This window comes from Sceloporus undulatus, chromosome 3 (assembly GCF_019175285.1).
Source record: "Sceloporus undulatus isolate JIND9_A2432 ecotype Alabama chromosome 3, SceUnd_v1.1, whole genome shotgun sequence".
Taxonomy (NCBI): domain Eukaryota; kingdom Metazoa; phylum Chordata; class Lepidosauria; order Squamata; family Phrynosomatidae; genus Sceloporus; species Sceloporus undulatus.
Genome location: NC_056524.1, coordinates 225,990,377 through 226,003,970, shown reverse-complemented (window position 1 = coordinate 226,003,970; position 13,594 = coordinate 225,990,377). Strand labels below are relative to the sequence as shown.

The 13,594-nt window shown below is 40.7% G+C and overlaps 1 protein-coding gene across 2 annotated transcripts in view; it reads left to right on the top strand.

The window, feature by feature from the left end:
• The window catches only part of LOC121927193 (integral membrane protein 2C-like), a 37,572-nt gene that overhangs the window by 2,611 nt on the left and 21,367 nt on the right, over positions 1 to 13,594 (top strand). Inside the window, exon 2 of one of the 2 annotated variants that reach the window (XM_042460815.1) lies at positions 13,289 to 13,444. The exons of the other annotated variant lie outside the window; for it this stretch is intronic. Coding sequence (XP_042316749.1) covers positions 13,289 to 13,444 — 156 coding nt within the window. The remainder of the gene's footprint in view (positions 1 to 13,288; positions 13,445 to 13,594) is intronic. 2 annotated transcript variants of the gene reach the window in all.

Sequence of the window (13,594 nt, the reverse complement as noted above, 5' to 3'; positions counted from 1 at the left end):
AAAATTATTACTACTATTATTTTGTATTCCTTATTTAGACACGTGTTTGTTAACTGTGTTGGTATCATTTTCTTGTTTTTCTTTTATTGGATTTGTATGATCTCTTACTAATAAAAAGAATATTAAAAATACCTTTGTCTGAGAGAACCATACATATTTTAGAGGCTAACACTGTAGAACTTCTTAAATTTGACTTGGTTTACAGCCTCAGCATGTCTTAATGTCTAGCAGGCCCAGTGTAGTGAAGGATAACCACATTTGGCTATTGCAAGAAGATCCATCCATGATGGATGAGACCCAAAAGCCTGTCTCCCCAGTTATAGGCAAGTTGTTCCCAGTTCCAAAGCCTCCTATTTTTTAGCTGTCTGTGACAGACAAAAGCATGTGCTGTGGTTAACACTGAGTTATGTACTCTTCCCTAAACTATTCATGGCCTAAAATTTGTTTCAAAAGCTAATGTCATGTAGTGGTTAGAGTTTTGGATTGGGACATGGGAGATCCAGGCCGAATGTCTCTACTGAGCTACAGAATGTCTCTTCTGGTTAATCTTGCATAAGTCAGTGTCTCTTAGACTGCATCTACACTGCAGAAATCAGGCAGTTTGACACCGCTTTAACTGGCATGGCTCAGTGCTGTGGAATCCTGGGATTTGTAGTTTCTTGTGCCACCAGAGCTCTCTAACAGTGTGGCTTACCCCACAGCATTGTTGTGAGGATACACTAGTGATAAGGAGACCTGTGTGTACAGCTTCTGAGTCCAACAAAGAAAAAGCAGGATAGAAATGTAATTTAATAAACAGCTTTTGGAATATGTAAAAAGTATGTGCTGTGGCTCCTAAACATACATAGAAAGATATACTGTACTGTAATTAATAAAGTAGGTGAAAGGGTTGATGCTTAGTAGCAGAGCACTTGTTTTGCCTTTAGAAGGCCCCAGGTTCAATCGCTGCCCTTTCCAGACAGGGCTAGGAAAGGTTTCTTGCCTGAAAACCCAGAGAACTACTGCCAGTGTAAACCAGCAGCATGTACAAATTTAGCCGTTCCAGATGATAACAACTGAAGAATTAAGATAGATCAAGCTTGCAATAACTTTTTTCCTTTTTTACATCTTAAAATTTTTCCAACCAACTTAGTAACAAGAAGGAATTGTGCCATATAAAATATATGAAATATATTTTCTCTGCCAAGAAATGTAGAAAGAATGTGTGTGTGTGTGTGTGTGTGTGTGTGTGTGTACATACCTGTGTTGAGGGTAACCAGTTTCTGCTTGGCAATAAAGCAAGAAGTATGGGAGAGTCTTTAGAATTCCTTAGCCTGCATGGACTGGGATTTTTTGATGACAGAATGCTAATACTGAACCCTCTCATTAGGATGGCAGAAGGCAACCCATACATATGATCCAATGAAGATGAAGCTTTGCTGGGGTAAAAATAAAAATTGATGTTTCTAAAATAATTGGCTCTGAATGTCCCACATGGAAACAGAATGCAGGAGACCAGAATTTAACTGCCCTCAAGATTAGATCCTGTTGATGTGTAATCTCTGAAATTAAAAAGTGAAAGTTGGAACCGTAGCTTTTTAGAGTCAGGGACAAGCAATGCTAGGATGAAAGGTGTAGGGAGTTTATCACACAGGGGACAATTAGAAGTATAAACAGTGATTAACCCATGATAAGACCACAATTGTGCTAATGGTTTTTGCACAACGTCATGTTCAGAGTGCTTTTATCCTGTGAATAACCCTTGATAATCCCACAATTGTGCTAATGGTTTTCACGCGATGTCGAGATGAAATGTGATTAAAGTGCCATTATCCCATGAATAATCCAGCAATAAATAGCAGCAAATCACGGAATTTTCCCATGAATGACTTTTTGCTGTTTATTGCCTGGTTATTCATGGGATAATGGCTCTTGTGTTAATCTCAGTTTAATTGCATTTCAGTGTCAATTGCATGATTTTCATGGGTTAATCAATGTTTAAACTCCACATTTTCCGCTGTGTGATATGTCTTGTCTCTTTTCTGTTTTGGTCCTAGTGGTTATGCTGGCTGGGAACATCTGCGAGAGGTAGTAAAAAGAAAAGTAACATTTTATAGTTCTGTCCTATTTGTCCTTATGAACAAGGTCCTCCTCTTAGTGCCTCTTGAACAAGTCAACCGCTCTTTGAACCTCTGTCTGATGGCTCCCACATTTGCCTGGAGTTTGCCAGGCAGGCTGCTGATCTGCTGTTCCTCGTGTTTGCTGATGGTTCCTTCCCGTTCCTGCCCCATCGAGTAGAATGAATGGCTGGCATTCTTCAGTTACAAAGCCTGGGGAAAGGGGCCAGAGAATTGTGGCCAAGTAGCTCTGTTCCTTATCACCACAGGAACTCTGCTGGCGTTTCTCTACACATCAGCTCCTATCGAGGGGTTGTTATGCTGTCCTCATGTTCTCTTATAAAATAATGGGAGCTTGACTTCATCCTTTGTTGTTTGTATGTGCTGTATAATATCTGTCCTGTTTTCAACATGTCAGGGGTCTCTGCTTGCTTTCTGCCAACTGCATTGTGCCTCCTCATTGTTTACACAGTACAATTTCTCTTTCTCCTGCCTCGCTGCCTTGAATGGCTTGCAGGACATCCAAACTCTTCAGATAATGTTCTTATTCAGTAGATTTGTAAATATTTCTAGAGTCTTTCACTGATTCAAGTAACACATGGGAAACTGAAATGATGAGATTTGTATGGTGGAGGATTGTACCACACTGATTTAAACTTATCTTTGGTAGTATGCATTTCTCCTTTACTTTAGGGGGGAGACATGTTGTTTCCCCCAGAGGTAGGGAGGAGATCAGGATGATAGTTTTCCATATTGTTGGGTTGAAACATATGCTCAGGAAGTGAACAGAATAGGCTCCTTCCCCCTATTTCCAGAGTTTGGAAATGTTACGATTTCACACTACACCTCCTAGAGTCCCCTATCCAACATTAAGAATTTCATACCAGTTGAAAGATTTTCCTAGTTTGTATTACGCAGTAGTGTACCTGTTGGGCTGTATCTTGCTTTGCCTTTTATATATCTCCTCCATCCGCATTTGTCAAATTGTGCAGAGGTCATAGACATGGACGATGTAGCCATATCTCTTCAAGCTTACACAGAAAAAAATGTTCCCCAATAGTCTGAAGAAGATCCCAAATACACAGTCTCTGTTTGCTACTATTTTCCTCTTGTACTCACTGTACTCTGCCTAAAAGGGGGATTTGTAGCCTCACTTAGATGACCCTGAGGATTACACGAAACTAGATAAGATCCTGAAGTGTAAAGATATACAATTAAATACCAATGTTAGGGTTGTAACAGTTTCCATGAGTCAAAGCTGGACAATGAAGGGAGCTGATAGGAAGAGAATCAACTCATTTGAAATGTGATGTTGGTAGAGAGTTCTGTGGATACAATGGACTGCCAAAAAGACAAATCAATGGGTTACAAGAACAAATTAGGTCTGAACTCCTCCTTGACTGGAGACTCAAGCCTGGTGTGTATTACATTCCAATATCTGGCAAGAGTATCTCAGCCATCAGGAGGCCATCTTTTATCATTAGCTTCTTTTAATGAGATATCAGTTGGCTGCTACTAGTCAGCAATCAAAGGAGTGGTCACACAGCAGCTGCAAAAATAAGGTTAGTTTGCATTAGACTTAGGAGATTATCGCACTGCGTTCTGAGAACGTTCCATCTCATCACGTGATGAGAACGTTCCTGGAACGGATATTACCGCATTAGAAATCAAAACGTGATCAGAACGGGATCAGAACGGCAGTTTACCGCACTGCGATTCCTTTTTCTTGAAACCGTTCTCAGAACGGTTTGCTGTATTACGTTTTGTGGGCTGTCTTCTGATGACGTCGCCACTCAGTGGTTGGACGGCTCGGGAGAGGCGCCGCCCCCAGGAAAGAGGGAAAAGGGAGGCTTGGCTTACTGAAATCCCTCACCTCCCTTCCCCATAGGAATCAATCCAAAAACGGAGTTTTAAAAGAGCAGTGAGCCCTATGGGTCTTCATCTGGGGGGAGCAGAGGATGCTTGGCTATGGGGTTGTCCTGCCATCTCTCCCTCTCTCCTCTTTCCCCATAGGAATCAATCCAAAAACGGAGCTTAAAGAGCACTGAGCCCTATGGGTCTTCATCTGGGGGGAGCAGAGGATGCTTGGCTATGGGGATGTCCTGCCATCTCTCTCTCTCCCCTCTTTCCCCATAGGAAAGAATCCAAAAACGGAGTTTAAAATCTCTCCCAGATGCAGACCCAAAGGGCTCTCCTCTGCTCCTTTTAAACTCAGTTTTTGGATTGATTTCTATGGGGAAGGGAGGTGGGGGATTTCAGTAAGCCTAGGGCCTCTGGCCGGGAGAGTGCTTCTCAGCCTCACTGAGAAGTCTTCCCTCCGAAGATTCCCTTGGGAGGGAAAGAAGGCAAGCCCCTATAAAACGCTGGGGCTTCATATGCTGGCATATGTTTGAAGAAAATAGGATAAAACCTACGTAACTTGATGGGCCAAGGGCAGAGTCCCCTCCTTGGCAGCCTGGGCATTAAGGGAGCTCCACGGAGGTCTCTTCAAGCGGAGGGAAAGGGAGGGGACTGGACCAAGAGGAGAGCCCCGGCAGCCATAGCAGCTCTTTAAACCGGTTAGAAAAGAAGAGTCCTCTGCTGTCATCCCATTTCCCCTTTTTGGCAGCTTGACACCCTTTTGCTTCTGTGTGTGTGCATGTAATGTGTGCCTTCAGGTTGTGAGCTTCCCTCCCCGCTTTAACTCTTGTCTGGCTCTTTGCTATGGAATTCTGGGAGTTGTTTGCTTGCTTTTCTGTGGTGCTCCAAACAGAGGAGCTTTTGTGGGTTTCCCTCTTGGAGGGAGGAGGAGAAGGTCCTGGGCATCCCTGCCTCCTGCATTGTGACAGCACAGGAGCCCCACTGAAACCCCCCCCCCCCGAAGCAGCCAGACCCTCTCCCTCTTGCTCTCTGCTCTGGTCTCCTCTTTCCCTCTCTCTTTCTCTCTCTTTCCCTGCTTTCCTCTTCTCTTCCTTGTCCCACCTTTCCTCCCTTTTTCCTTCCTTCCCTCCCTCCTTCTTTCCCCCCTCACACACACACACCTTCCCTCACTGCAGTCGCTCGCCTGCCTGCCTCCCTCCCTGCCTGTCATTCTTTCAGCCAATCAGGAGATGGAGGAATGAGGGAACGGATTTGAGAACGGATAAGAATACCGCACACACTTCTCTTGGAACGTTTTCATCACGTTTCAGCTCTCTGGGAACACATTCAGAACACATTCAAATCCGTTCCCTCCTGGAACACATTTGGAACACATTTAAGCGTTCTGAGAACCCGATTGGAACACATACGTGCGGTATTCTCAAATGCGTTCCGTTCTCATCACGTGATGAGAACGTTCTCAGAACGCAGTGCGATAATCTTCTTAGGTCCAAAATAATCCAGTTTGAGACTGCTTAAACTGCCCTCGCTCAATGCTAGAGAGTTCTGGGAACTGTAGTTTTGTGAGACATTTAGCCTTCTCTGGCTCTGGTGTCACAATAAGCTGCATCCCAGTATTCCCTAGCACTGAGCCAGGGCAGTTAAAGTGGTCTCAAACTGGATTATCTCTGCAGTGTGGGGAGCCTATCCCTTGGGCAAATAAGATGGTTTACCTCTTCTGGCTTCAATTCTGGATCCAGGATGCCCCTGGATGTTATCATAACTAAATTGCCACTGAGCTACATGGGATGCTACCGCCTGGATACATCCTGGGCGGAGCCTCATTTTCAGCCTGCACTTTTTCAAAGTTGGGAAGCTTCCGACTTAAAAAAATTGGCCAGCTGAGCTAGGCTTCAACCCGGGATGCATCTGGGCAGCTGCATCCCATGTAGATCGGTGGCGATTCAGTTATAATAACATCTGGGGGAATTCTGGATCCAGAATTGAAGCCGTAAGGGATAAGCTGGCTTATTGGCCAAAGTGAAAAGCTCCTGTGCTAGACCTTAAATTTTAGGAGCAACTCCAGAGTAGAAAATCCAGAATTTGTTAAAAGTTACATTTTGAACTGCAGGTCCCACAATCTCCTGGCCAGCATGACCATATAGGGTGGGAGATTTTGGGACTTGTGGAACTAAAAAGTACATTTTCTAAACTTTGAAATGAACAGTCAGTAACTGACTGTGAGAGGTGATTCTTCCAAAGATCAAATGGCTTTCAAGCTCTCCATGTGAACTGGGTGGAAGATACCTGTATGTATCTTTTGAAAAGAACCCTGAAGCACTTGTAACTGAAACGGTTCAAGGCCGGCTTGATTTTCTGAATTTGTAGCCAAGGTTTTGTTTTGTTTTACAGGAGGTTTTATGCATTTGATCAAATATAAGGCTATTACAGAATTTTCACTTACTGGAGAACTATTGGAAGTTATTCAACTTTTCAGATTCAGAAACATAAGACATTCCAATTCTGTTTCCTCCCATGTGACAGTCACAGGGAAGCTACATAGCCTTGATGCAAAAATGTTGACCTAAATTCACTTAAAGTAGAGAAGTCCATCTTCTCAATTTCTTTGGAGGTGGAACGGGGTTTTGGTAATATGGATAAACATGGTTTTTGTGCCCTGCTGTTTTTTCATACATAGAATGTCTGTGAATCATCTGTTTGTTATGCAACTTTTGACAGATGTCATGCAGATAAAAAGAGTTAGCATGCAATATGCAGCAACAAAGACAAGATAATGTTATTACAGTTCTTTTAACTGCAGGAAACTTTATCGATAACTTGGTTAGGCCTCTGTTCTTCCACTTCCTCTCCTCATTCCCCCCCCCCCCTTCCCTTCCCCTCTTACGAACAGCTTATTGCTCTTCATAGAAGGGGTGACTCAGTATGTGAGGTCTTAGGAAAACTCAGTGCTGATGTCTGTAGTTTTATCAGCTTTTGCCTAGAAGCAAAACAATAAAGCAGCTTACCAGGTTGCTTCGTACTATGATGTCTTTTTTGGTGCTAAGCAAAGATTTTTCTACTTCCTCTTTTGAAATATTTGTTTTAATATTAATAATACGAAGTGCCAGCAAGTTGGCTCCAATTTATGGTAATCCTATCTTACCATTTTCTTGTCAAGATTTATTCACTGCCTTCCTCTTTGGCTAAGAGAGTATGACTTGTCCAAGGTCACTCAGTGACCTGAGCAGGGATTCAAACTCTGATCTAACAGAATCCTATTCCAACACTGAAACTATACCATGCTGGCTCCTAATTGGCTTGTTCTCACTTGCTATTTCATTCTTTGTCTTGTATTATGCTTTGCTGTTATTATTTGTTTTATTGTTGTATTGTTTAGCACTCTCTGAAATACTTAAGGGTAATGTATATGAATCCATGATGCCCATGAAGATTTTAGGAACATCTACAGTAGCTTTTAAATGTTTCATCCCATTGGAACTTTTACTACACGGAGTTCCAGATTCTGTGGATCCCTGTATGTATAGTGCCTGAGGGCAGGGATCTGTCCAATTAAAAAGATTGTATGTACAGCGCTGTGTAAATTTACAGCGCTTTATAAATAAAGGTTAATAATAATAATAATAATAATAATAATAATAATAATAATAATAGTGAATGCAAAGCCTTCCTTGTTAAAGACACTTGCATTGAACAAATGGATACTGAAGCGAGGCACAGCAACATGCTGTTGTTATGTGCATTGCACCTCTGACTCATGATGAACTTATCATAGGGTTTTATCAGCAAGATTTACTAAGATCTTCCTTTTAGGCTGAACTGTGTGGCTTGCCTATAGTCAGCCACTGGGTTTCCATAGCTGGGTGGGAGTCAGACCCCGATCTCTTAATCCAACACTCAAACCATTATACCACAGTGGCTCTTCATGGAAGCATGCTTCCTTCATTAATTTTATTGATATTTGTATATCTAATTTCCTCCAATGAACTCAAGGTTGTGCACATGTCTCTTCCTTCCCACATTATCCTCTGCAAGGTGAGTTAGACTGAGAGTAAATGACTGGTTCAAAATCAGTCCAGTGAGTTTCATGGCTCAATGAGGACTATGACCTAGATTGCCCCAATCCCACAATCTTAACTATTATACTACACTGACTCTCATGTGCTATTTTAGTGCAGGAACATTGTTTCTAAATAATAATAATAATAATAATAATAATAATAATAATAATAATATTTTATTTGTAGCCCGCCTTTCCAGCGATCAAGGCGGGTAACAGCATATAAAAGTTTGACAATATATGGATCTAGAAGTGCCAGTATCTAATCACAACCATGCCAAACCATGGGTGAAGAAACTACATCCCTCCAGCATGGCATATGACTCTGGAGACCAGGGTTCAACTCCCAGCTCAGCAATGAAACCCATTGGATAACCTTGGGCAAGTCACATTCTTGCAGCCTCAAGGGAAGGCAATGGCAAACCCACTCTGAACAAATTTTGCTAAGAAAAGCCCATGATAGGTTCTCCTTAGGATCACCATAAGTCTGAAACAACTTGAAGGCACACAGTAACAACAGGAAGAACTGTTCTTTAAGATTTCCCTCATTTTGCCAAGTCTTCGGAGGTTAACACTGCTCTCTGATCTCAGAGCATTCTCTTGTTTTAACATAACATTCAAATTCACCCCACTGGCACAGCTGGAGGAGGGAGGCCAGGAGAGCTGCACCTTTAAAATGCAAGCTCCAAGCCCAGGACCATCACCCCACTGGCACAGAAACACCTGAGCCCTCCTGGCTGAACCAGGATATTAGGCTGGACTTTTTTTGTTTGTTTGTTTTTTAAATTATTATTAGTGTATTAATTATGGAGAGAGATGGCAACAGGCTGAGGGAGATTACTATTAATATAACTATTTTGAGCATGTAATCTGTACTAGTTTGTTATTTTGTTGTTGAGGGAAAGTTGGGGATTGTTATATTGCCTATTATGTTATGTTATATTTGATTATTATGTCATGTGATGTTGTTTTAACGTATGTAATTTGATATTGATAGTTATTCTGCTGTCATGGAAGTGCCAGGGATTGCCATTTAAATTATTATGCTAAGTTATGCCTCCATTATTATGCTATGTATTGTGCTATGTATTTTGGATCTTGTACTCTGTATTCTTTTTTATTTTTTGTATAAATACTTTATTGTTATAATATTGCTTTGATGTTTTTGATGGTTGGTGTATTTTGTATTTTTGATGCCTTTGTTTTGTAATCCGCCTTGATTCCACAAGGAAAAAGCTGAATATAAATAAATCTTATTTTATTATTATTATCATTATTCTGTTTTTTAAAAAAACTGAGTGGCTTTACTATAAATCACCTTGAGCACACAGGAATGGAGGTGTAGTTTTAAAAAAAATACTTTCAATTAGTTTTATGACCAGTTTGGGAAGCCCCCGCTGGATGAATGTCAGGTGCTAATTCTTCTTTTCTGTACATGCCTTCTATGTTTCTTCTCCATTTTCGGGAGCTGTTTAGACAACTGAACTGTTTCTCTGTTTAATTGGACTGTAAATCCCAGTAACATGTCTCCCAAGGGGGATGAAACCTGTCTCCTGAGAGGCTTTCAGAACATCCATCCTGCAAGACAGACAGCAAATGTGTTCTCACCCCTGATCCTCCAAGCACACTAGTCTGCTGTGCTCCCTTCTCACTGATTTGTGCAGCAAAGTCACACAGCCTATGTTGTTTATCAGTCTATTATTTTGATTCCATTCCTCCTGATGGCAGTGCTTCTGCCCAGATTTTTTCAACCCATGTGTCCTTGTTGTTCAGAGGCTACCCACCATGGCCCTTCTTTGTATTGTAAGGCTGTCTGCTTGATGTTGGATTAGCATTAGCATTATGTAGGCTGATCTCATGGGCATTGGGACAGTGATGTAATGACATGCACCAGATACTGGTTCTTTGTTTAAAATGTGTTTATTCTTTTCCCACAAAATTGTTCAAAGGCAGCATACAAAGTTAAATTGGAAAAGATTGGCTAACAATCAGAATCTGAAACCAGTTAGATTCTGTTTTGTTTGCAGTAACTATAGTTATAATAAACCAGTTTCCCAAGTATGGACATAATAAACCACAACACTGTGATTTATTTTTATTAAAGGTCTGTGCTTCAAATCTCTTTCTGTTTCATATGACAGGGGAAAGCCAGGGGTTATGTTTGAGTCCAAACTTTACAACAACATTTTTTCATGTATCATATTTCAGTCTACACACAGAGAGAAACAGAGTTCCTCTTATGCCTGAAACCTTCCAATAATAGTGCAGTGGCAGCTAGAACATTACATGCCAAATACGGGTAACATAAGATGCAGCTAACCAATAACCGCAACAGTTTTCAGGATTATGCAGAAATGTCAGAAATAACAAATTACATCTGGACAAACTATGAAGAGAAATCCTGAATATGTATTAACAATTTTGATATGTATTTCTTGATGATTTTTATAACAGTATGTTGCATACTAAACATGGCTTTAAAACAAAGTTTTAAAGATATTTGAGGAATATGTTGCTTGTTTCTAATAAAAATTAATACAGTACATAAAATACATTTTAAAGTTTGTGGAAGATACAGGACAAGCAATAGGAGCTATCATTATCCAATTCAAATCTGTCCCAAGTAACATCACCTGCAAATTGCATTGTAGAAACATTATAAAACATCGTAGAGAGATGTAGAAAATTCCATGAAACTTGTTTCTGATTCCTTGGGTCCCTTTTAAACTGAAGATGTTGAAGACTGATTTTGCTCTGCTACACGATTTGGTGGGAGACAAATGATCAGATTGTAAAGAGAAAGTTGAAAAAAATTATGCAAGTGCTAGTTCTAAGAAATTGAAAGGAGTTGTTATTCTTATAGTGACGGATGATTCAGATGGCTGCTTCCTTGCTGTATATGGCCTAAATTTGGGTTCCAACATGTTTTATGTTATTTAAGGCATTTGGCAGTTGTCAAATATTTGTCGGTTGGTGGAGGTTTGAATATTTCCGGTGAAGTGTGTTAGGCTTCTGGCTATCATATTGGAGGGGGAAATGGGAGGGGACAGCAGGTTAATACATGTTACTACAGTAAATTATGTCCTGTGTTATAAACTGTCACTGTACTAGCTACTGAAATAGACATACTTATTGTAAGTCAACATGTATGTAAATTTCAGTGATCCAATGGTACTAACATTGATTGGAACAAACAGCTGAATTTAGGCTGTAGTTTAATAATAAACTATAGTCTAAATCCAATTGCTAATCCAAACTAGGGTTAGATCCATGGAATCAATGGAACTCAGATATATATTGCCTCACCAATACGTAGGCCAATGAGGCTAACTGTAACTGGGACTCACAATTTGACTTGGCCTATGTTTTTAGCATTAAAAGTGAATCCCAGAGATGTTCTTGGGTTACTTAGCTTATATACAGCATTTTAAAGTGCTTAAAGCATTATGTCAGTAATTTTTTACCATAATCCTTAGTACTCAGTAATAATTTATCCATATTGCTGAAGGAGATGTTGAGACTGGTGGAGAGTTACTTGCCTAAAGCCACCTATTGAGTTCATAGTACAGTTGGCCCTTCTTATACACGGATTTTTTATACACGGATTCAAGCATACATGGTTTGAAAATGTTCAAAAAAAGTATAAATTTCAAATATCAAACCTTGATTTTCCATTCTTTATAAGCGAGACCATTTTGCTATGTCATTATATTTAATGGGACTTGAGCATACACGGCTTTTGTTATACACGGGGGCTCTTGGAACTAAACCCCAGCATATAACAAGGGTCCACTGTATACGTAGGATTTGAACTGGGCCCTTCCTAATTAAGGGTTCATTGGCCTGGGACAGATCGCCCCCAAAGGGTGGCCTACTGGCGGCCTATTTGCCTCTGCAGGGACAGTGCACCGTCACTGCGGAGGGAAAAGGACCTGGTATTTCCGGGTTCTTTTTTGGGCACCGCTATAACATCATGAGTGCGCCAGTGGGACACTTGCAATGTAAGCAATGTGCGGATGTCGCATGGCGCTTACGTCACACTGGCAGAGCCCGTATGGACGGGACGCCGCCATGGTTACGCTGCCCGACGTACTAGGGTTAGGGAGCATGTAGTTGGTGCACATTCCCTAACCCTAGAATTGGCGCCGGTACACTACTTTATGGCGGTTTGTACCGCACCATTCTCTCACAATTCTTAATTAGTTCTTACATGATATAAAACATTTGCTCTTAATATCTTAAGAACATAAGATTAAACAAAGGATTGTATCAGTGAGGACCAACTTGCACAGTGGTTGGGGACTGGTTCCTCTAATCCTCTCATAGGCCACACACTCCAATTGATGGCCAAAGAGATCTCCCTTTGTTTCTGTATCTTGGCCAAAGTGGCAACTGGGAGTAACATTGCCCAATAACTTCTGGTTGCCAGAATATGGCCATACTTACGTATTTGGAGGAGGGGTGCTGGGGAGGGGTTGGGTATGTTGGAGGGAGTTAATGTGCATTTTTGTGTTTCTGAGGGAGTGGCATACATTTCTAGTAAAAATTGCATGAAAAAAGCGCCCAAAGGGAGTGTTCAGGGGTTTTGGGGGACTGGCAGGATGGGTCTTTCTTATGCTGTCCTTTATAGTCTAACATTCCATCCATCCATTCGTCCAACCCCTTATTTATATCCCACCTTTTTCTCAGGCTGTGATTCAAGGCAGCTTACAAAAGACAGAATACAATAAAACACAGATAGTTAAAAGTATACAAAGATTAAAATAGTATTAAATATCAAGAAAATTAAAACCAATTAAAATCATACTTTAAAACAGATTCAAAACAGTATGGTTGCCATAAAAGGCAACTGGTTAGTCATTATATGTACAGAGAATATGTGTAATTTTTTTCAGACTGCTACTTATTTTATTTTTATATTTTTTTAATTGTAAATTCTTTTAAATGATTTTATCTGTGAGCTGCCTTGAGTCCCTTTCAGAGAGAAAGGCAGCATAGAAATCAGTCAGTCCATTAAACAAGCAAACAAATTCCTCCCCCCCCCCCCCTTTTCCTCCCCACTGCTTAGTATATACACATATTCACCCATATCAAAACTTCAAGGGCCTGTTCTTCACCATATGAAGCAAACTTTCTGGAAGGTTTTACTTACAACTATTCCTCTTCTTCTGGAAATCCTGCATTCCCAATAGGATTAAAAAAATCTTTATCTGTGTTTAAGTGGCTATCACATTATCCCATTTGACTGGTAGTCCTGTCTCTTTGCTTTGAACAGGAGCAGCTGGCCTTGCCAATGCAGAACCAGAAATCTCTCAGCCGTGTCTTCTACTTGACTATGATCCTGATGCTGTTACTTCTTGGCCTGATTTTGACATCCATGTATATCTACAGATATTTCTCTTTTACTGACTCCATTACTGCTTTAGATATGGTATGTATGAAGCAAAAATATTATATATAATCTTTTGGCTCCTGGGATTATCAAGATTCATGTTGGTCCACCATATTGTCCCATCCCTTCATTATTTGCCCTCTTCTTCCGCCCTTGTCCTGTAACAAGTTTTTTTTATCTCTCCTCACA